General features: G+C 47.9%; 1 protein-coding gene across 1 annotated transcript in view; it reads left to right on the plus strand.

Annotated features, from left to right (window-relative positions):
• The window catches only part of LOC146187592 (uncharacterized), a 74,652-nt gene extending 53,026 nt beyond the window's left edge, over positions 1-21,626 (plus strand). The window contains exons 5-8 of the mRNA XM_084607750.1: positions 3,068-3,251; positions 7,961-8,141; positions 8,195-8,377; positions 21,436-21,626. Coding sequence (XP_084463876.1) covers positions 3,068-3,251; positions 7,961-8,141; positions 8,195-8,377; positions 21,436-21,611 — 724 coding nt within the window. The 3' untranslated portion in view covers positions 21,612-21,626. The remainder of the gene's footprint in view (positions 1-3,067; positions 3,252-7,960; positions 8,142-8,194; positions 8,378-21,435) is intronic.
• Positions 21,627-24,861: the final 3,235 nt, after the last annotated feature.

Below are 24,861 nucleotides of genomic sequence, written 5' to 3' on the forward strand. Positions count from 1 at the left end.
TATATACCGGTGATTGGCAGAAAAACTACGGAGGTCTTGCAACAATGGGTGGCTGAAGTCAACAGCTTCCATCACATCTCCATCACCATCGCCATCAGCAGTAGCGCGGCGTGGCATCGCCATTTTGCGTTTCCGTTGTCTGGAGCTAGCAAGCCCGTTATACTTTGTGGCACGGGCAGAGGCTCTTTATTTTTCTTTCCTTTTGCATGCCTCAGCATAATATATGTCTGGAGCTAGCCACCATAGTCTAGAGTTATTCTGCTAAAAGCCAGCTTTTGACTTTTTTGCTTCAAAATGAGCGGAAGCCGACGACAATTCATCGTCGCCTTCAAGAAAAAGGCGATTGAGTACACGGAGCTTCACGGTAACCTGGCGGCACAGCTTGAATTTGGAGTATCCGAAAAGAGCGTTCGGTACTGGCGGAGTCAGAAGCTGCGTATTGCTACTTGCAGCAACCAGAAGAAAACATCATTTCATGGGCGGACTGCACCGTATCCGAAACTAGAAGCCAAGGTTGCGGATTTCATCCGGGAGCTGCGTGCAAGGTCGCTGCCTGTGACTGCCGAATGCATCCGCGTGAAAGCGGTAGAGATTGCGCGTGCCTCGGGACTCCCAAGGACGCAGTTCAAGGGCTCGCCATCCTGGGTGTGGCGCTTCATGAAGAGGAAGGGCTTTGCACTACAGCGCCGTACTTCTGTGTGCCAGAAACTGCCCGAAGAGTGAACACAAACTCATCGAGTTTCAGCGCTATGTGATTGCGCTTCGGCACCAACGCGAGTACATGATGGGACAGATTGGAAACGCCGACAAAGCACCCAAGTGGTTCGATATGTCCTCAAGCCAAACTGTTTACGAGAAAGGGGCGAAGCAGATCAAGCTTCTAACTACGGGAAATGAGCACTCGCGATTCACTGTGATGCTCGCGTGCACAGCCGATGGGAATAAGCTGCCCCCTTTCATCATTTTTAAGAGAAAAAAATTGCCGAAGGAGGAGTTCCCACGCGATGTCATCGTCCGGGCTAATGAAAAGGGCTTTATGAATGAAGCGTTAATGCTGGAGTGGATCCGGCTCATCTGGAAGCGGCGACCTGGTGCTCTCTTTGAGCGAGCGAACATGCTCGTTTTCGACTCGTTTCTAGGCCACCTCACAGCCGACGTAAAACGGGCCCTGTGCGGTGGCAAGACTGATTTCGTGGTCATACCTGGTGGGCTGACGTCTGTGCTGCAGCCACTAGACGTTGTGCTAAACAAGCCTTTTAAAGATAGAGTGCGCGAGCTCTATAATGAATGGATGCTGGGCGACAACCCGACCACCCCTATCGGCCGCCTGCGACGTCCACCGCTTGTGACTGTCTGTGGTTGGGTGTCGTCGGCGTGGAAATCTCTGCCTGAAGAGATGGTGCTAAAGGCATTTAGAAAATGCAGCATCAGCAACGCGCTGCACGGCACAGAGGATGATGCTCTGTGGGACGTGGGCAGTGACAAGCACTTGTCATTCGACTAGAGTTTGGACTACTCTGATGACCCTGAGTAAACCAACGCTTGCGCGCTTCGTGTCTTTTTTGTGTACCGTACGCCTGACCAATTTTTCAATAGTATCGGCCGACCATCGACCCGCGTGCTTGTCAGCGCCTTATTATTGGTGCTGAGTGGTGAAATAAACGAGGTACGCGCATGTGTACACGTGCGCTTACTCTCGCTTCTTTTGCTGCTCCGTGCCATGATGATAAGGTGCTGACAAACGCGCGGGTCAATGGTCGCGCGATACTGTTGAAAAATAGGCCGGGTATACATACGAGCAGCATTAAAGTGAAAATACTGTCACCACTGTGCAACCGGTTGAGTCACATTTGTTTCAAGATAAGGGTGTCTTTCGGTACTTTTGCCATTGAAAAAGATTTTTTTCATTTTTAGAATTGGTCAGTTAGGGGGTCGACCTATATTCCAGTCCGACCCATAGTCCGGTTTTTACGGTAGGCGTTGGTGTGACACCGTCCCAAAATAAAAGTCTGGTGATGTGCGCTGCAGTGTCTCAGATGGTGTGACTGGTCACATCAGTTGCAGAGAGTTGTCCCACAAAGCCTGAGAGATGGACAGTGGTGGGCGAATGGTGGGAGAGGTGGGTGGTCAGCCTGAGAGATGGGCGGCGAAACCATTGCCACCCATCGTGGGGAATACCCTGCCCGATGAACTGAAGCTCATTTTAGGATGCTCTTCACTTTGCATCACAAGCTTGAAATTAAATTCTTTGTGAATTTGCGTGTGCGCACAGCGTGGAAAATGAGGTTGTCAGGCTGACGGGTGTGCCTACCCTTCCAGCTTTTTCCAAGATTTATGGGTAAACATGATAATCGGAGCACAAGAGTACTGCACCGCATTCGGTGCCCCTTTTGGGCAGGATTGTGACCTGTTGCAACATTTTGCCCGAGCTGCGTCTAGACGCTCATACCGCCTACTGGCTTCCCTCAACACTATGCCCCAGATGGCACAGCAGGCAGTATACCACCACCCACATCACATCGGCCATGCAGCGCTTCACACATACCCTCGACCTTCATGCTCTGATATGCGCTCAGCACTTTTGCGTTTGCGGCACAATTTTTCTGCTGGTTCATTTCGAGGAAGCAACGAAATTTCGCTACTATTACTTTGTTGTACTGAGGCTAAAAATATGTGGTGTTCTGTGGACACGAGATGTTATGAAAACTGAAATACTTGGTTAATTGAGAATTTCTTTGCATTAAAGTTTGTTACATCGAGGTATAGCTGTACACAACAAGCTTGCCACTGTGGGGCTCCCTTTTTGTTATTTGATGATGTACGGCCTTACATGATTAGTGAGAACAGCAGTTGCAGTGCAGTTGTTGAGCTGCAGTGTGCAGAAAAAAAGCATTTGTTTTAGTTTAAATTACCTGCATTGATATTTGGGAATGTTCGGTTAGATTTGCATTCCCTTTGTGTGTGCAGATTTGATGTTTCATGACCCGTACTGTGATGCAGTGTTGCAGCCACTCCTTTACAAAGTGCCTCTTTTGAGCTCACCATGTAGCATCTTTGTGAGGTGCAGGTGCCCCTGGTCTGGGTGTGGCAAGGCATACTACTCGGCCAACACGCTGGCCTTACACGTGCGTGTCCACCAGCACCGGCCCGAGGAGCTCTGCTGCCCCTCGTGCGGCCGCTCCTTTGCCAGGGCCTGCAAGCTGCGGCTGCACCTGCGACAGCACACGGGCGAGCGACCCTACGCCTGCCCAGTGAGAGTCATTCTCCACATTTCATCTTGCATTCTGTAGAAAAGAGAGTGACCGTTCTTACTTAAACTTTCTCTCTTCATCTTGAGAAACTATGCTAAAGCAATGGGAACACAGTGCAGTCCACTTATAACAATATTGAGAAAACCGGAAAATCCAATGGTTATAACCGATTATCAGTATATCTGGAATAGTGGAAAAAAAAAAAAAAGAAAACAAGACAAAAATATTACATTCACTTATTTTCTCATGTGTGAAGGCTTGTCTGCTTACCAGTAATTGGGTTGAACAACGCGAATCATCGTATAGAGCACCGAACACTTTATTACAGTATACATAAATAGCCATAAATTAACTTAAACCTGCTTAAAAAAAAGTTCAAAGTTAGGGCTCTCTTAGGGGAGACCCTGCGGTTTAAACTAATTTTGGCAATTTTATTTTATTATATTATTTATTTATTTATACCTCAAGGGCCCCCTTGTGTACGACAATAAATGGTGACAGGCTTGTGTTGCACATGGTTATGTTGAGACAGCTTCCCCAATGGCAGCCTTGAAGCGTACAGGATCACCGACGAGTGCTAGATGGCTGGGAAGGCCATTCTAGTCATAGCGGTGCGCACGAAGAATAATTCACGAAACATAGCTGTGCGGGCATGTGGTGGAATGACGCTGTTAGGATGGCCTCTACAAGGTATTCGATGCACTGGTTGGATGAGTTGACTGTGACGAGGTGATGCATAAAAAAAACGTATGATAAAGGCAGAGGCGTGAAATTTGGAGACAATAAGCGAGAGCAGGAAGTTGTAACTAAGATTTCATGGTGGTGAGGCTGGAAGTGTACGAGTAGTTTGAAAGAATGAAACGGGTGGCACGGTTTTGAACAGATTCAAGAGCTTTAGTAAGGTTAGAATGGTGTGGATCGAAGATAGCACTGGCATATTTGAGTTGAGGTCGCACAAGGGTTTTGTAAGCTAGTAGTTTTACACAAGAAGGTGCCATTGGCAGGTTACGGCGGAGGTATCCAACAGTTCGATTTGAGGAGTTAATTATGTGGTTTACATGGCAAGACCATGTTAAATCATTAGTGAGGTGAACAGCAAGGTATTTGAACGAATTGGTTGAAGCAATAGTACTATTGTTAATTTTATAAGTAGGGGGAGTGTAGTATCGGTGGCGGTGGAAAGAAATCTGGAAAGTTTTAGAAGTATTCAGCGACATCAGCCACATAGCGCACCAATGCTGTATGCGAATTAGACCATTCTGGAGGGCAGAAGGATTGGACAAGTTAGTTACAGCGTGGTAAAGTGCACAGTCAGCGAAAAGACGGATGGTAGAAGATACTGAAGAAGGGAGATTGTTAACACTTTCCTGTCCATGGGAAAAGGGGTCGTTTTTGGGTGCTGTCATTATTTTTTTTTCCTTTAAGAAAACTTGCTTGGTACAGGAGTGTCTGGTATCAAATTGTAGAGGAGGAATTTCTCTTCACAATGGGTATTAGTGAGAATCCATATATTTATTTTATAAGTGATCAAAAAAAGAACTATCAGCAAAAAATTGTAGTTAAAAAAAACAAACAAAAGTATCAAAGTTTCTTGATATAAATAAGAAAAAAATTTTCAAAATATACGCTTTCTACAACAGAGACCAATGCAACATTGCAGCAAATTCTAGCTTTCCGTGAGCTGTGTGTGCATGTGTATTCGCTGAGTTAGGAAAGAAAATAGTAGTCGATGTCAACTACGCCGAGGTCGACCCCTGGCCGTCCTCTAGCGGAAAACAAGACTCCCTGCGATGCTGGCGGCAAGTAATACTATTGTTTATTGCAGTTTGTAGCAAAAATACAATTTTTTTTGCCGTGGGACCGAGGCTAAAGGTGACGTACAAGTCACCTGACTGGGCCTTCGGCACCACAATTGACATGTGCAACACAACGCAGCAGGCACAGAGCAGCACAAAAAGTCGTCACCCTGCAGATAACAGCTGTGACCTTCAAAACAGCGATCTTTTTCGATCAGCGCACAGCAAAAGAGGAAATTTTTGGGGAGCGAACGCGAAGCTTATCGAGGCATAGCTGTCCACGTTCTTGGTCGGTTTGATGTAGTTACCCTGTCAGTGCTATACTCTGAAGAGCTGAATTCGTCTTCCGAGTCATCACTGCTGCTGTTCGCATCCAAAAACAAGCTCTCCGATGCGTCAACTTCCGCGGAAACGTGAAACGCCCGTTTCCGCGCAGCGGGAGCACGTGACGTCGACGTCATGATGTGAACAAGGAGCGCAGACCACCTGACTCCAGAGACCATCTGAATGGGTGCGGCACGGTGGATGAAATAAAACCAAAAGCAAAACTGAAAGAAGGGTTCATCTATGCTTCTATTTCCCACTGAATGACTCCGCTCATCAAGAAGCGCTTCGAAAGCGGGAAAATTTGACCATCGGGTGACACTTATCGGGGCATGGCTTTCGATGTTCCGGGTCGCTTTGACGTAGTTTCGCTGTCGGTGCTAAAGTCTGAAGTGCTGAATTCGTCAGATTCCGAGTCATCACTGCTGCTGTTCGCATCCAAAAACAAGCTCTCCGATGCGTCAACTTCCGCGGAAACGTGAAACGCCCATTTCCGCGCAGCGGGAGCGCGTGACGTCGATGCCATGATGTAAACAAGGAGCGCAGATCACCTGACTCCGGAGGCCATCTGGATGGCCGCAACATGGCGGAAAAATTAAATCAAAAACAAAACTGAAAGTAGGGTTTCTTTAATTTCCCTTGGATAACGCCTCTTGTCAAGGAGTGCTTCGAAAGCGGAAAAATTGGAATCGTGAAAGCATCGATAGCGGGCTATCATTGGGAATAGGCGCTGACAGGAATATGATAATTTAAATTAGAGTAAGGGGCCAAGGACAGTGACTTGGGGCACACCTGAATGAACACGTGAAAAGGAAGAACAATGGGTATTGGCAAAGAGAAATTGCATGCGGTAGGTTAAAAAGCCAACTGGTAGATGAAGGTTTAACCGAGATAGTTTAAGCAGAAGGCGGGAGTGAGGTACTTTGTTAAATGCTTTCTCGAAATCTAGAAATATGGAAACAGTAGGGATGTTAAGATTAGAATGAATGTCATGAAGGAAGTGAACAAGTTGTGTTTCACATGAATGTCCTCTACGGAAGCCATGCTGGTTTGGGTGAAAGAAGTCAACAGATGACAGAAAGGAAGCGACATGGGAGTAAATGACCTGTCCCATGAGTTAAGAGCACACGCTAGTTAATGAAATCGGTTGGTATTTACCTGGGGATGATCAGTCACCTTTCTTGGAAGACTGGAATGACCTTCCCAATACGCCAGTCAAGAGGGATATAGCTGGAATCGAAGGACTGCTGAAAAATTAGGGATAAAATAAGGCTGCAAGCTTGTTTAGTGTTTTTTAAAACTTTGGAATTGATTCCATCAGTGCTGGAGGATAACAAACACTTTTGTGACTCATTTTCTCGTTTTCTCGAGTGGATAAAAATATGAAATACTTCATAATACACAAAATGATCGCCAGTAATAGTGTCACTATAATTCTATCTACGTAACCAAGAGGAAAAACAATATGTTTAAAAAACGTCTCGGGGCTCCTTTAAGGGGTATGTGACGCCTGCAGACGGTGCATGCAGGCCTCACCAGTACAGGGACGGTGCACTTTTGAGGCGATAGTTTCACTCGTGATGACCTTCTTCAGAGGCTAGTTGGAACTTAATTGGTTCACAGGAAAGGTGCAGTGTCTGTCACACTTGTTTCCTTGTTTCCGTGGACACCTGAAGCATGCTGTAAGGGAGAAAGGTAGAAAGGTGGGAGTGAAGGTAGACAAAGAGAAAGAGGAGCCGTAGTGGAAGGCTACAGAGTAATTTTAACCATACCTTTAATGGGCACCTTTAATGTGCACTGACATCGCACAGCCTCTTTGTTTCACCTCCATTGAAACGCAGCCGCTGATGGTCAGGATTGAACTAGAGTACTCTGGCACAGTAGCCGGACATCTTAGCCACTGCACTACAGCGGCAGGGAAAGCCACAATCACTTTGGGTAGCTATGTTCCCACCGTCAAGGTCAAAGCTTAGCTGACGTGGGAAGTAGCTTAATGCGTCGCGAGACACATGGTCGCTGGCTACCCGGAGGACATTGCATTGCGAGCTGAAAGTTTGCGAAGAAGAGAATGGCGTCTTGCAGAACGGCGCTAAGACGATGCTGCAAGGTTGGAGCAACGACAGCGCTGATGGCATCATTTCTGCGTCCCCATGCTTCAGCTATCGCTTTAACCGAAGCTAAACCACAGCCAATTTTTTTGGCATCAAGACGCGGAGCCCACGTGGCAATATACGCGCTGTTTGATGCTTGTACTGCTTTAAGATATGTTTATAAAGTTACTTAATTTTCGTACCTCCTTATTTTTGAAGGAAACCAAGTGCTGAAAATACATAATATGGGCACTTTCCTAATGCATGGGGAAACAATTAATTTTGGCAGAAAGAGTAGCAGGAATGTTCGTAATGAGAACGCATCAGCTTTGCAGGATTTTTGGTCATACGACATCTGGATTATATGAACGGGCAGGGCCGTGAAAGTTGATGCTGTACTGTGCTACAAAAACCTGGATGTAATGAACTTGACTGTATACAGGGATGTTTCCAGCCAGTGTGCTCACACTTTCTGCAAAAGAGACAATATTGATTGCAGGCGTGCTCATGGACCTTTGCCAGTGCCAGCAAGCTGACGCGACACATGCGCAAGCACACTGGCGACCGGCGCTACGCCTGCCCTGAGCCTGGCTGTGGCAAGGCTTTCATGCGGCCCGAACACCTGCGCGGCCACCTGGTGGTGCACTCGGGGGGACGCCCCTTTGCCTGCACCCAGCCAGGTGAGAAGGGGGCATCTTCTGGTCCCCATGCAAAAAAATTGGATGGTGTGCAGGGTGCCAGTCACGGTTTGCGGCCAAGTCCAGCCTGTATGTCCACTTGAAGAAGCATGGTGGGGCTGAACAGCAGCAGGAGCGGCTCGTGTACGGCTGTCCCATGGGAAACTGCACAAGCCGCTTCCACAGCCGGCTGGCCCTGCAGGAGCACATCGAGCACTCACATGCCCTCCTCGTATTGGGTGAGTGTATTCTGATCAGGATGGATATGATGTCACAGCATAGGCTACCACTTAACATATGGCCCTGCTTTAACCAATTCACGGGAATGCAAGGGTCCTGGCACGCTGATTCTGATATCACCCTCCCGTATGAAAAGAGAGGCCTTCTGTTAGGCACCTCTGTTAGGGCGTGCGAATATTGGAAATTTTATGGCTCATTATTGTCGTCAGCAAAAGTTTCCTGCTTTTTCGGCGGCTTTGGTACTTAAAAAATAAATAAACCTTGTTTCCCACTAGGGAATCGAACCTCCACATCTTAAATCCCTAGCCCAGTGCTTTAACACTGCGCCACGCCCCGGATCGTGAAACACTTTTCATAATTCTCTAGTCCTGTCTTAACGCTACGTTTTTCGCTGAACCATGTCTGACCAACTGGCCCCACAATATACGCTGGTAAACTTCATAATTCCCCTTGTCTACAGTGAGAATGATAGCGAGATTCTCCGAGTGACAGATACTGCGCTTTCTTTTCCTGTAGACGAATTATAGAACGCCGGCGAACTTTAATGCGTTCAATGAAAGGCTGGTTGTGTTCGACAAGGGGCGCACTTTGTACCGTCACGACAGGTAATGGCGTCACAAGGTGATTAATGCATATATGAAGCTGACCGCATCGGGCGTCTGATCCAGGCGTCCGTGCGCCATTTCATTTGCCGCTTCCTCGAACTTCACACCACACAGCAAACAGAAACAGACCCAGATTTTTAGGCATCAGCAGTGTTTGAAATTGATTCACATAAGGAGCGTCGGAAAAGAGAGCTCAAATGCTCAGCAGGAAATTTAGCCGCCGGAGGAAGTAGCCTTTGTAGATGCTGCCGGAGGGTCCCTTCGGTGGGTTGGGTAGGCCGATCACCCAGACGTGTTTCGTGGTCTGGGACAGCAAAACTGCTATATGAAATTACAGTCGTGGGTTGATTGCCCCCAGCAGGCGAATCGAATATTATACCAATCTTGCGAACTGTACAACTGATTTGGACTCCGGCGCACACTGGCGTTGCCGGCAACGAATCCGCCCATGCCATGGCTCGTGGGCTCTACCACCAAGCTGACGGCAAAGAGCGGGGAGCGTAGAGTGTGCCAAATGTTACACTGAAATTCTACAGCACTATCAACTGAGTAGGCAGGTGGCTGCTCCGCCAGCCCCTACCCTAAATTGCAGGCAGGCTGTCGCCTGGCGTCGCCTTCAGACAGGGACATTTCCACACCCGCTCCTGGGGAGCCATGTGCTCGCAAGAGAACGATCACAATACTGTATAAATTGTGGCCTAGGACGCCGTTGGCCAACGTCTGCCTGCCTGCGTCCAAGGCGGGGCACCGCCATCCATCCCAAGTGACAGAGGGCTGGAGCTCTTTCATCCGCTGGTTTAAATAAAAAGTTCTACTCTATCTCTTTCTACAGGATAGAAAAGGCACAGTATCTGTCACAATTCTCTGCGTACACATGTACCATGCTGTAAAAGGAAGGGAGGAATGTGAAACAGTAGTCACTCTCTTTACTCAAAGCACCATTCACTGCCATATTCACAACAAATGTGTAGCAGAATGCGGCACTCAGGCTTTCGTCTTTCACCACTTTAGTCGCCAAAGTGTCCGTAATTTTCTCACAGCTGTAACGAGCCATGTAAGTATGAGAGCTGAAGAAAAGCTATTCGAATAGGAATATGGGAAACAAAGCGTTCGAATATCGAATATCTGATGGGGAACAAAAAAGAAAAAAAAAGAAAAGAATAAAAAGCAAACATTGCTCATCTTGCTTATTACAGGAATGGTATTTGCAAAAACTAGAATTGCACACAAGTTTGCACAGTCGAACCCGGATATATTGAATTTTGGTTATATCGAACTCGCGGAATATCCCCTTGTAAATCCCATATAAAAGCATAGGAAAGCCGCGTCATATATCGAACTCAATTTCACCAGTCGTTCGATATATCGAACTCTGCACCACGCACTCGAAAGTGTGCCTTCCCCGAAGACGATAGCATCACCCTCGGCCGTTTGCCGCTTGATGTTTTCAAGCCAATGGGGAAGGAATGAGAGGGGACAGTTCGGCGACAGCTGGTCTTGGGCAGCGGCGCGTACAGCATGACTGGAGATGGCGACATGCGGGCCGCGCGGCTCCGCAAGCTGATCGCGGATCGCGATCAGCTTTTTTTTTTTTAGTGCTGGAAACCCTTGTGACTGCTGCCCACACCCAGTTTTTTTTTCTTTTAGCCCTACAGCCATGCTACAGCCATGGTGGAAATCCGACCTGTGAGAACCCGACCTTTGCAGGTCATTAGTTGTTCGAAACTTTAAGCCCTCCAAGGAGCACAGCAGGGTTAGCAGAGCCTCTTCCAAACGCACACCCCTGAGAGAGCCGGGCGCTGGGCCGGGGGACGCTTGTACCCATTTTACCGGTGGGTGTCCGGCGGTGGGTTTCGAACTGGCCACCTCCCGCAGTCGAGACGGGCGCCCAAACCACTCGGCCTTGACGAGGAGCGGCGCGCAGCGGGGTTTATGGAGCTTCTCCCAAACGCACACCCCCTAGAAAAGCCGAGCGCCAGGCCGGGGGACGCTTGTACCCATTTTTACCGGTGGGTGTCCGGCGGTGGGTTTCGAGCTAACCACCTCCCGGTCTGTGCGTGCCCGCCACTTATGCCGCCGCCAGCTACTGCGGTGGCGACATTTGCGGTTTGTGGGCCACACGCCGCTGAAAGCTTTTCACGGCATGAGCCCGACAGAAAATCGAGACGTCACCGAGGTGCAGACTGCGCGTTACGCGCGAACTGCTCATGATGCGTACATACAGCGCGGCTGGCTATCGCGGAGCCAACAATGTGGGGCAATGCGTAGTGCTCAAGGTTGCGGTCGCAGTTCGCACGTTCTTATCATCCCCAGTGGCACAGGAAAGTGTTCGGACCATCCGAAATTTTGCACATTGTACACAATTCACTCTGGCCGGGGAATTTCACAAATTCGTATCCACCGAACTCGTGTCACCGAGATTTTACCTTTGAAAATTTGTTTTTTTGGCACATGTTAACTTGTTTGTATTAATATTTATATTGTTACGGTACGCAGTGAAAGAGACGATGACGAAGTGCTGGGCTAGTAGAGAAAGACGACGCTGCAGCTACGTCTGGTTCGCCTGTGAGTGTGTCCCTGACGGTGAACTGTTGCGGCTACGACGTATCATCGCCTCCTAATATCTCGACGTGCCTCGTAACATCTTGGTGGAGCTGCTGGGTTAGACACCAATACCACAAGCTGGATCTCCGTAGCGGCCGCCAACTTGGGGCTAGCACTATGCAGTCCGACACAGCTACCTCTACAGCGGCACAACCAGCGCCCACTGTCGTCGTTGCGCAGCCTCGTGATCCGGGAACCTTTTGCGGCACCGATGACATCGACGTCGAAGACTGGCTCGCTATGTACGAACGAGTCAGTAAGCACAACCGATGGGACGCAACGTTGATGCTTGCAAATGTCATTTTCTACCTGGCTGGTACGGCGCGCGTCTGGTTCGAGATGCACGAAGAAGATCTAACATCCTGGGACATGTGCAAAGAGAAGCTTCGAGATCTCTTTGGCAAGCCAATCGGACGCAAGCTTGGCGCTAAAAAGGACCTGGCATCGCGAGCACAGTCGTCGACCGAATCATATCTGTCGTACATACAAGACGTACTAGCTCTATGCCGCAAAGTGAACAGCGCCATGCCCGAGTGTGACAAGGTGGGCCACATCTTAAAGGGCATTGCTGACGACGCTTTTAACCTTCTATTTTGCAAAGATTGTACGACGGTCGACTCCGTCCTCTAGGTATGTCGGCGGTTTGAGCAAGCTAAACATCGTCGTATTGCTCCCCGCTTCGACCGCTTGCCAAACACAGTTGCTACGTCTTCGTGTGAAGATCTGCCAACACTGCAGCAGCCGTCCCATGAGCCAAACTTGACCAGGACCGTTCGCAGAGAGCTGGAGGCAATGGCCCCCGTCGCATTCACACCTCAGCCGGCGGATGCTACTATAGCACTGATCCAAGCTGTCGTTCGCCAAGAATTCGCGAATGTGGGCCTTAATGTGAGCGTAAGCCTCAGCTCTGGTCAGCCGTCCGCACAGCCATCTGTCCAGCCCACCACTCCGGTGGTAGCTGCTGCGGCTCCGACTGCGCCCTTCCCGACGCGATACCCCGAATCTACCCGACGCTACCGCAACCCAGAAGAATGGCGGACCTTGGACAACCGACCCATCTGCTTCAACTGCTCACGTGCCTGCCACATTTCTCGCCATTGCCGCAGCCGTTGGGTTCCGCCACCTCGACCTCGCTACTATCATGATCGCAGCACCACCTACGGACCACACCCAACCTCTCTCCGTGATACGCCCTCTCGTGACTTTAACCCGCCATCCCCGCGCATGTCCAGCCGATCGCCGTCTCCCCAGACCCGCCGTTCCCGCTCGCCCTTACCTCACCATTCCTCGTCCCCTCACTTCTCTGCCCTGCTCCCGGAAAACTGATTAATGCAGCTCCCGGAGGTGAAGCTGCATTGACGACCCGGCCCGAAAATCCTCTGCTGACTCTCGCTCATCGCCGCAATCTTCTAGATATCTGTGTAGATGGTGTGCCTGTTACCGCCCTCATTGACACTGGTGCCCAAATTTCCGTCCTCAGCTCTTCGTTTCGCCGCCGTCCCAAAAAAGTTGTCACACCCGCCTCTTCATCAGCCGTTCGTTGTCGCCGATGGAGGCGTCGCTGCCGTCGGGGGACTTTGCACTGCGCGCGGGAGCATTTGTGGTCGAACTACCCCTGTGCTCTTCACTGTAATCGACCGCTGCCCTCACGATGTGATCCTCGGCATCGACTTTTTAACGGCGCACTCTGCCCTGATTGATTGTTCAAGTGGCCTCCTTCGCTTAGACCTGCCTTTCTGCTCCGACCGCACAGATATCAAGCTACGCCTCTGCTCCATCGAGTTTGTTCGCCTACTGCCCGAAGCTGCCATGTATGTTCCTTTGGCCCCGTTTCCTGCTATTCCTGATGGTACATACGTCACTTGTCCAATCACCGATGTTGTTCTCCACCGTAACGTCATACTCCCTCACACTGTCCTGGCCGTCACGGATAACAGAACCTATCTTCCCGTCCTTAACTTTAGCCGCTCTGTCCAAGTTTTGCCCCATGGCATTGCACTCGCTGACTTGCTTCCGTTGGCTGACTGCGAAGTTTCTGCCCTCAAGCCTGTGCCTCTGTCTGAACCCCCTGTATCAGCTTCTCGTTCGACCCTTTTTACTCCCATGATAGCACCGGATTTGACACCTCAGCAAGCCAGTGCTCTCTCCGTCCTTTTGCTTTCGTACAAGGACATTTTTGATTTTGCCGACCGACCTTTGGCCCAGACATCTGTCATTACCCATCGCATAAATACTGGTGATGCCAGCCCTATTCACAGAAGGCCTTATCGAGTCTCTCTTGCTGAGCGCCACGTGATACAGAAGGAGGTCGACAAGATGTTGACAAATAATATTATTGAGCCTTCCTGCAGTCCCTGGGCGTCTCCTGTCGTTTTAGTCAAAAAGAAACTTGGAGATTCTGTGTAGATTACCGCCACCGCAATCAGATCACTAAAAAAGATGTTTATCCGCTCCCGAGAATTGACGACGCCCTCGACTGCTTGCATGGTGCCAGCTATTTTTCCTCGATCGACATGCATTCCGGCTACTGGCAAATAGCTGTCGACGAACGGGATCGAGAGAAAACCGCATTTGTCACCTCGACGGACTATACCAATTCAAGGTCATGCCATTTGGCCTCTCTAACGCTCCTGCGACCTTCGAGCGCATGATGGACTCGCTTCTCCGTGGCTTCAAGTGGACAGCGTGCTTATGCTACTTAGATGACGTTGTCGCTTTCTCCAATCCAACAGACAAGATCGAGTTGGCCGAGATATCAAAGCTAATCAATAAGCGCAAGGTGGCCGACATAAGGAAGTATAACATGGAGAAAATTGAGCATGCTGTAAAGAACGGGGGAAGCCTTAAAGCGGTAAAGAAGAAATTGGGCATAGGCAAAAACCAGATGTATGCGATAAGGGACAAGGCGGGCAACGTGATCACTAATATGGAAAAGATAGTCAAAGTAGCCGAGGTGTTCTATACAGATCTCTACAGTAGCCAAAGCAGTCAGGACCGTAATGAGATTGGCGGTAGGGGAAAACAGTCAGACGTTCCACCAGTGACGAAGGACGAGGTCAAGAAAGCACTAGAAACTATGAAAAGGGGGAAATCGGCTGGAGAGGATCAGATAACTACAGATTTGCTGAAGGACAGGGGGGATATCGTGCTAGAAAAACTGGCCACCATGTATACGCAGTGTCTGGTGTCATCGACGGTACCGAAACCATGGAAGAATGCAAACATTATCCTCATTCACAAGAAAGGGGACTCTAAGGACCTTAAAAATTACAGACCAATCAGCTTACTGTCTGTTACGTATAAGGTATTTACTAAGGTAATCGCTAATAGAATCAGGACAACCTTAGACTGCAATCAAGCAAAGGATCAAGCAGGGTTTCGGAAACGGTACTCCACTATCGATCATATCCATACCATCAATCAGGTGATAGAAAAATGCTCGGAATATAACCAGCCCTTATACAGAGCATTCATTGATTACGAAAAAGCATTTGACTCAGTTGAAACCCCGGCGGTGATGCAGGCATTGCGAAATCAGGGGGTAGACGAGCCGTACGTGAAAGTGCTGGAAGATATATATAGTGGCTGCACAGCAACCATAGTTCTGCATAAAGAAAGTAACAAAATTCCCATAAAGAAAGGTGTTAGGCAAGGAGACACAATCTCCCCAGTACTATTCACAGCTTGTTTAGAGGAAGTATTCAGAACTTGGAATGGGAGCAGTTAGGGATAAGGGTAGATGGAGAATACCTCAGTAATCTGCGATTTGCTGATGACATTGCCTTGCTAAGCAACTCGGGGGATGAACTGCAAATAATGATTGATGACCTAGACAAGAAAAGTAGAAAGGTAGGCTTGAAAATCAATATGCAGAAGACTAAGGTAATGTTCAACAGCCTCGGGAAGGAACAGCAGTTTACATTAGGTAGCGAAATACTGGAAGTAGTAGGCGAATATGTCTACTTAGGACAGGTAGTAACCGCAGATCCGGACCACGAAAAGGAAATAACAAGAAGAATACGATTGGGATGGAGCGCATTTGGCAAGCACTCGCAGATTATGACTAGCAGCTTACCGGTATTGCTCAAGAGGAAAGTATACAACAGTTGCATCTTGCCTGCACTCACCTATGGGGCTGAAACGTGGAGGCTAACCAAGAGAGTTCTACTTAAGTTGAGGACAACCCAGAGGGCTATGGAACGAAAAATGGTAGGGGTAACATTAAGAGATAGAAAGCGTGCAGAGTGGGTCAAAGAAATATCTCAAGTTACCGACATTCTAGTAGAAATTAAGAAGAAATGGACATGGGCAGGACATGTAGTGCGAAGAGAGGATAATCGATGGTCGCTAAGGGTAACAAACTGGATTCCAAGGGAAGGAAAGCGTAGCAGGGGGCGGCAGAAGGTTAGGTGGGCGGATGAGATTAAGAAGTTCGCAGGGGTCAAGTGGATGCAGCTAGCACAGAACCGGGTTAAGTGGAGAAATATGGGAGAGGCCTTCGCCCTGCAATGGGTATAATCAGGCTGATGATGATGATGATGTCGTTTTCTCTCCCACTTTCACAAGTCACCTTGAACGGCTTTCTACGATACTGGCAGTCTTTCGCCACGCCGGTCTTCAACTCAGCGCAAAAAAATGCAGCTTCGGCCGCCACCAGATCAAAATCCTGGGACATTTGGTTGACGAAAATGGTGTGCGGCCCGACCCTGATAAAGTTTGTGCAGTCCGCGAGTTCCCTACACCACATAATACAAGTGATGTGCGAAGTTTTCTCGGGCTCTGCTCCTACTTCCGTCGCTTCATTCGGAACTTCGCTGACCTAGCACGTCCCCTTACCTCCCTTCTGCAGAAAAACGTGAATTTCTCGTGGAGCCGTGAACAAGCTCAGGCCTTCACAACGCTCATTTCTGCGCTCACCGCTCCTCCTGTACTGGCGCACTTCGACCCGTCTGCGCCTACAGAACTGCGCACCGACGCTAGCAGACATGGTATTGGCGCCATCCTTGCCCAGTACCAGCACGGCCACTCTCGTGTGATTGCCTATGCCAGCCGCCTTCTATCTCAGTCCGAGCGCAATTATTCCATTACGGAGCGCGAATGCCTTGCACTTGTTTGGGCGTTGACCAAATTCCGCCCTTATTTGTTTGGGCGGCCCTTCAGCGTAGTGACGGACCATGTGTTGGTTGTCATCACTTAAGGACCCTACTGGCCGCTTAGGTCGCTGGGCCTTGCGATTACAAGAATACACGTTTACTGTTGTGTACAAGTCAGGCCGCCTACATCAAGACGCCGACTGCTTGTCCCGCCACCCCGTTGACCCTCCTGAACTTCCTGACAATACTGCTGACGACTGCGTTTTTTTTGTCCATTTCGAACTTTCTCCACATCGGCGTCGAACAGAGTCGTGATCCTTCCCTGCGTCCCATTATTGATCACCTGCGCAACGACAGCACCGACCCGCCCATCAGTATGTTTGTGCTGCTTAATAACACATTATACCGACGCAATATGCGCCCAGATGGTGTAGACCTTTTGCTTGTTGTCCCTACACATTACGCTCTGCTGTTCTTGCGCACCTTCATGATGCTCCTACAGCAGGGCACCTAGGAGTGTCCCGCACATTCGACAATGTTCGACAGCGATTCTACTGGCCTGGCCTCTACCGCTCTGTTCGTCGCTACGTCGCCGCCTGTGAGCTGTGCCAGCGCAAGAAGACCCCGGCTCTTCATCCTAGTGGGCCCCTGCAACCACTCGCAGTTCCAACTGAGCCCTTTTCTTGAGTTGGTCTCGACCTGCTCGGGCCATTCCCCACATCGACTTCAGGGAACAAATGGATTGCCGTAGCGACCGATTACGCCACCCGGTATGCCATAACCAGAGCTCTGTGCCTCCGACGTTGCAGACTGACGTCATTGCATCACGTCATCTTGCTTCATGGTGCTTCTCGTCAACTGCTCACCGATCGCGGTCGCTGCTTCCTTTCTAAAGTTGTTAATGACCTTCTGCACTCATGCGCTACACACCACAACTTCACAACGGCCTACCATCCACAAACGAACGGTCTTACTGAGCGCATTAATCGTACCCTGACCGATATGATGTCAATGTATGTTTCCGACCATCACCGTGACTGGGACATCTCCTTACCTTTCATAACATTCGCTTATAACTCCTCACGGCATGATACCGCCGGATACTCTCCCTTTTATCTACTCTTCGGCCGCGACCCTCTACTTCCCTTCGACACCTTACTGCCTCTTGACGATTCCTCCTGCAGTTACGCTTCTAATGCCATCGCCCGCGCTGATGCCGCCTGTCATATTGCTCGAGACCGGCTTCGTGCGTCCCAGCGTTCTCAAAAGCACCGTTACGATCTCCAGCACCGTGACGCCTACTACCCTGGCGCCTACTACGCCCCCTGGCTCCCTCGTACTCCTCTGGCTCCCTTCTCGACGTGTAGGCATGTGCGAGAAACTTCTGCCCCGCTACGTGGGCCCTTACCAGGTCTTGCAGCAACTTACCGACGTGACATACAAGATTATCCCTGCGAACCGCCACTCTCCGGCAAACCATCATCCAGAAGTCGTGCATGTCGCCCGTCTCAAACCTTATATCTCGCGCTCACCTGTGTAGTCTACGCACCGGGACAGTGCTTCTTCCGCGGGGGGTATTGTTACGGTACGCAGTGAAAGAGACGATGACGAAGTGCTGGGCTAGTAGAGAAAGATGACGCTGCAGCTACGTCTGGTTCGCCTGTGAGTGTGTCCCTGACGGTGAACTGTTGCGGCTACGACGTATCATCGCCTCCTAATATCTCAACGTGCCTCGTAACAATATGATGCACACTTGTGTTCTAGTCTTGTGTTACTTTACACATTGCTGCTGCTCTTGTTTTTATATTATTATTTTTTATCGTACTACTTATCTTTGTGTCTTAGGTTACTTCTATGTGGGTTAGTCTGTAATTTCAGCATAATTGTTTTTTTCCCTTTGCCTCTTTCGTTATATTTGTTAAAACATTATATTTTTACTTATACAATTGCTGTTACCACCTCCCTTTCAATACTCGTCTTTAATTAGTTCAGGAGGTTCCATTACAGTGTTGTCACTCAGTTCAGTTCAGTTCAGTCGTTCAGTCGTGTCCGACTCTTCGTGACCCTATGGACCATATCACGCCACACTTTCCGGTCTCTATCTTCCTAACATCACATAACTTCATCTGCATCGCCTCGAGGATGCCATCTAACCATTGCGTTCGCTGCCTGCCCCTTCTCCGGTGACCCTCAACCTTTCCCAACATCAAATCTTTCTCTAGCGGCTCCTCTCTTCTCATCAGATGACCAAAGTAGCTGAGCTTTAACTTTAGAATTTGACCCTCCAATGAGCAGTCAGGTCTTATGGTCGACAGTATCGACTGATTTGATCTTCTGGCCGTCCAAGGAACTCTCAAGAGTCTCCGCCAGCACCACAATTCAAACGCGTCAATTCTTCGGTAGTCAGCCTTCTTCACAGTCCAACTCTCGCATCCATACATCACAACTGGAGAGACCATAGCACGAGTTATACGGATCTTGGTTGGCAGACTAATGTCTCTGCTCTTTACTAGGCGGTCAAGGCTAGCCATAGCTCTCTTTCCCAGAAGCAGGCGTCTCCTAATTTCATGACTGCAGTCTCCTTCCGTAGTAATCTTGGAGCCCAAGAAGAGAAAATCTGTCACTGCTTCTGCTTCTTGTCCTGTCCCTTGATGCTCCAGGACTTGATAGGGCAAGACGCCATGATCTTTGTCTTTTTAATGTCACTATGGAACCTCTTTTCACATTTATTATGTATGTAATGTTATCGTGTGCACAATACACTTGAACATATTATTCTATTTTGAAGTACCGACACAACTGACATATATAGGCTAAGCATCTAAGCGAGTGTTTGAGCAACTACAGAGCTGCCAGAGCTTTATTAGCAATGTATGTGACCAATTTATTTCAGTTTAGGTTTGATATAATTATGATGCCCACATATTTATACTCTTCCACTTTCTTTATTGCCTTTCCGTGTGTGGGCAACTCATTGGGGCTCTTTTGTTTGTCACAGTCATGCTGACCGTTTTTTCTTTGTGTTATTTTTTTCAAGCAAGGTTGCCTAGCATTTTGCACTCCTCTGCAAACATGCTGATGCTGCTGGTCGTTGATTGTGGGACGCCATCTTTTGCGACGCACCTGCAAGGTAGCTTTCCAGCCATGCATGATGTAGTTTCGGAAGGATTGGGTCAAATGCTTTGGACAGGTCTAGGAATATAAGACTGGTTTGACTGCGTTCAGTTAGTCAACAAGGTTGACGACTGGGCGAGTTGGTAAGGATTCATGGCTGGTTTAAAATGGTTCGGCTAGTATAGTAAATTTTATGCATCTCTATGAACACAATGACTGCCATGCTACTTAAGTCTCATGCTGAATGTGTCATTAACTAACATGCAAAGGTTTTGTTAAAGCTATAATTGAGAGTACCAAAATAGTGAAAAGAATAAATGAGCTAAATAAACTCGGGGACATGTACCAGATACCAACAACCGTTCTGGCCTATTACAGTGCCGCTGATGGCAACGCCGCTACAAGCATGGTGGTGTTTTTGGTTGTGTGGTTTCTTTTTCTGAACACATTTTAAAAGCAAATCAAGCAAGAATAAAAGTAGCTGTAAAATAATAGGCTGTTGCTACGATATGAACACAAAATACCTCTTTATGGCTCTGTAGTATAGTCACGTGCTCTGGTGTGTTCACTTTAGATGCTAGAGGACACTAGCAACTAGCAACTAGAGGACACAGTATGGCGCCACCATCTTCTAAAAACCTGACTTTCCTAATCAATTTAAAATATAAATTCCGGGTTAAACTGCGAGTTCTCTCGACACTGCCATCAAATAAAAGACCTATCGGTATTTTTATACTCGTCTGCGGCAGTAAAGTGTTCCATTTAATGCATCAAAGTTCACCGGCGTTCTATAATTGGTTTACAGAAAAAGAAAGGTGCAGTATCTGTCACTTGCAGTATCCTGCTACTGTGATCCTCACAAGAATTATGATGTGTGCTTCACGATCCCGGGCTGGCGCAGTTGGTTAAAGCGCTCGGTTGGGGATCTGAGGGATGGAGGTTCGGTTCCCGGTGGAGACAGGATTTTTCGGGATTTTTATTACCCTGATGACGATGTTGGTATGATTGACAAATGGAATGCCACGGAATCTCGTGGGGAAGTGGGACACTTCTCGCGGATGCTCGCTGCTAACGCATGCGTGCGCACGCTAGCGAGTCGTGAGCCAGTAAAGGCTTTTGCCTTAGAACTGTCCATATTACATTAACACGTAGTTGGTGCATACTTGACTTGGTAAAAACATTGTTCCGAACCATACACACCACAAGAAAGAAGACGAGACACAGGCGTTGTGTCTCGTCTTCTTTCTTTTGATGTATATGGTTCAGCGCAATTTTTTTACCAATTCAGATTGCCCTAGTTATGAGCAATAAGCATTTCTCATACATGTCATTAAGGATGGTAAGATAGTTTCATTGTATTTATCTTGTCTCGCATTTCAGAAATAACGAATCTTGGTAAACATCCAGGGATGTTTTGTCTAACCTTAAAAAGTTGTTAGTTATGAACAGCCCTAAGTGATGACACACAAGTTGCCATCTGTACAATGGCAGGGCACCGGTGTCATTTACTGCAAGTCAGGTTAATTTGCCTAGCTTTCAAGGTAGGCAACAAATGAGATGCACTGTGGCTGAAGATAGGGGCATGCAGTGTTGCAAACTGACTGTAAGAAAAACTGTGGTGCAAATGAAACCACTTTGCAGCTGAGGACGATGCAGCTGAGGAGGAGGGCAGTGGAGGGGTGGTGCTCCCCCCACGGCTGGTGCAGGAGAACCAGAGCGGCTCAGCACGCACGGACTTTGCCAGCCACCACCGCAGACGGAGCCTGCTACCAGGTGGGACTGCATTTAGCTCAGTTGTTTGTTTTGTACACTTTTGACGACTGTTATAGGGCATCTCGGTGGATTTGAGACCCCCATCTGAGATCGCTTGGATGTAGGGACATTTCTCGGTTATCGTCTCAAAAATTTCAAATTGACTTTTACTAAGAATCTTTAACACGTTTTCTGCAACACAAATTGGGAATAATAAAAAGTTGGTCCCACTACACAAGAGCGTAAATTGCTGGTCAAGTTGATTCATATTGCGTGTGAAGATGAAACCAATGTAGAAGGATGGAAGATAAGGAGAGGAGGCTACAACTCACTGGTGGTGTGTCTCTTTTCTTGTCTTTCTTCATACACAAAGGCAGGAGCTGATGTAAACTACATCACCTATGCTGGTTTGTGCCATGTTGCTGAGTGAATTATCGATGCTCAGTTTGTGCTTGTAGCCTGTTAACCTTTTTATTTTTCTTAATTTTAAGTCAGCCACCTTGCTGACTTGAAAGTAACAAAAGTTTTTAGATACGTTGACGACTATTTAATCTTCCTTGACTGTGTTCTGGTTCTTTTGAATCACTTGCCACTAACACACTAAATTTCATACGCACAGGCTTCCCGCCTCTAATCATTACTCATGAGTTGCCATCAGCGGACGGTATCCGGTTCCTTGATATTGACCTTTTATTCCAGGATGATCAGATTTACTGGAAATATGCACCAACAAGCCACTGTTTCCGTATGATTGTGCACACTCCAAACTTGTTAAGAGGGGAATTGCAAAGTTCATCATCATCATCATCATCAGCCTGATTATGCCCACTGCAGGGCGAAGGCCTCTCTTATATTTCTCCAATTAACCCGGTTCTGTGCTAGCTGCATCCACTTGACCCCTGCGAACCTCTTAAGGGGGGATGAGGGTCTTAAAAACTTCTTTTTTATTTCTTAACCTATCTTGCTGAAAATTGCCATGGTGATATATCTTTGAATGGTGATTCCAAATATGTATTTAGATTTGAAATACCTCATCTAGACATGAAAATATGGCAAGATAATGTACCGCACATAGTGTCTTTTCTTACGGGCCATTACGGCAATTTCTTAATTAAAAAAACTGGTTTTAAAAATATGCTGTCATTTCCAAGAGCCTACTGCACATCCTAAAGCTAAGAAAGTTTTTAAGAAGTCATTATATAGGTAATGAATGAATAACAAAGTTGGGAGAAAAAAAACAATGTGGGAGTAATTAGTTTACATCTGATCTAATTGCTAGTCTATCAGACTTTATCGAAAACGGAAAGCTTTAGGATGTAGCTGAGATTTTACTGAAAAAAATGATACCAAGTTCAATAAAATCCGTGCATGCAAACATTATGAAAAGTTCCGTAAGGCAAGGCTTTTTACCAAATAAACAAAGCTGAGAAAACTGCATTCAAAGTTTTAGTCACTGTGCCACTTTTGTTTTCCAATCACATGGAAAGATTTAATGCTTTAGCATGCAGCCCAGTTATTGGTGAACAAAATGACACCAAATTTACATAAATCTGTTCATGTAATGGCTGTGAAAATCTACCTATGGCATTGGCACTTGACAAAAAAAGATGCTCAGAAAGTCACTTGCTACAGTCTCTGAATCTTAAAGGGGGAGGCTACCTTTGAATACCAACTTTGTTGTTTCTTGAGATAATTGAATGAAATTTTCAGGGTAGACTCATGGCACAGCCATTTGAATAACTGCAAAGTTTCATGGAGCTGTGCACATTGGTACTCAAATTAGAGAAGTATATCAGAATGGTTCACATGGGTTCCTTGTTCCATGCCTGGTGAACTTGCAAAATGTGTTGGCACTATGAAATTCATTATGAAGGTTCCTGAATAGGTACCACAGGGCAAGACAGGGCCCTTTTTTTTAATTTCCCTGCCGAAAACTTTTAGCAGTGCATTGAAGTTAGTGCCACTAATTGTACTTGCATTAGCCTAATTTTGATTGTTTATTATAAATTCCAGACTCAATAATTTGAAAAAAAATGAGCTTGTCTTGCCCTCGGAAATTTATTCAGGCACACAATAAAAAAAACCAGGTGGGAATCCGATTAGCGGTTCCAGAAATATTGCGGGAATAAGCAACCATACCATGAAAAAAATTCATTCTGAGAAAATGGCCCTTGAAGTTTAAAACAGCATTTTCAAGTCTAAAGTTTGTTTTTCACTGCAGCACGTTATGCCTCCACTTCCCCGATTCCCTCGGAAAGTGCATTTTCATGCGAACAGCGGACGACGCTGACGACGCGTTATCGCTTGCGATGACAGACGCGATACGGGAGGCCGAGATCGCCGAGGTTGATAAGGTCGGTACAGCAGGCACGCTTCAAACACCGGCTCCTTACGTTGACGCGAAAGATACGCAGTTGGAAGTGGCAGCGCAGTCGGTCTAGTAGTGATGTAGCAGAAGCAGCACTAATAGAAGCGTCTCTGCGCCCGTTGACAACGCTTTTCGCTAACTTCGCGATTCGGACGGCATTCACAGAACGACGACGTATGCAGTGTTTTGAACTTCTTAGCGCGCATCGTGGCCGACCGTGCAATAATCCACAAAGTGCACATAACCGTTCAAAACACGCCACCAGAATTCGTAACGAGCGATGATCACGGCGATATCAAAATGGTGAAACGTGGAGCGATTCAGCGAGCGTACAAAAAACGCCAGCTCAGTAGCAAGCCGGAGCAGACGACGCGCCGGGGAGGGGCCAACGCGTCAGCGCGCGCAGCAGCCAATAGCAGTCGCGCGATCCCCCGCGTTCTCATGGAGCGCGCGCTTTGTCCAATCACAGCCCGAATTCGAGACGCGGGAAGCTCAACAATCCCTGTGAGGCCCCCAATCACAAGCGAGCCATGCTTCTGCTACGCCGCGGACGCCGCCGGCGAAGGCAATATGGAAAAGGGCAAGCATTCACAAACAAAACAAGACCAAGATGGCGGCGCTCGGTTCAGCGGCAGAGAAATGGCGCGCGCGCGAAGTTTGGGTACTTTTGCCGTTCGCTCGCGACTCTGGGGCTGCCGCGCCCAGTTGTATATTTAATTTAAAGCAGTTCCACGATGAATTAGGCGTTTATAATTATATGAAAGGTAGTTTATAACATATACAGCCGAGATATGTACTTTTTGAAAAGCCGACTTTTTCGCGATTTTTAGCCGTTCTAAGACCCGCGTCCCCCCTTAACCTCATCCACCCACCTAACTTTCTGCCGCCCCCTGCTACGCTTTCCTTCCCTTGGAATGGAATCCAGTTTGTTACCCTAAGCGACCATC

Source organism: Amblyomma maculatum, chromosome 6 (assembly GCF_055883805.1).
Source record: "Amblyomma maculatum isolate TAMU_Amacu chromosome 6, ASM5588380v1, whole genome shotgun sequence".
Classification (NCBI taxonomy): domain Eukaryota; kingdom Metazoa; phylum Arthropoda; class Arachnida; order Ixodida; family Ixodidae; genus Amblyomma; species Amblyomma maculatum.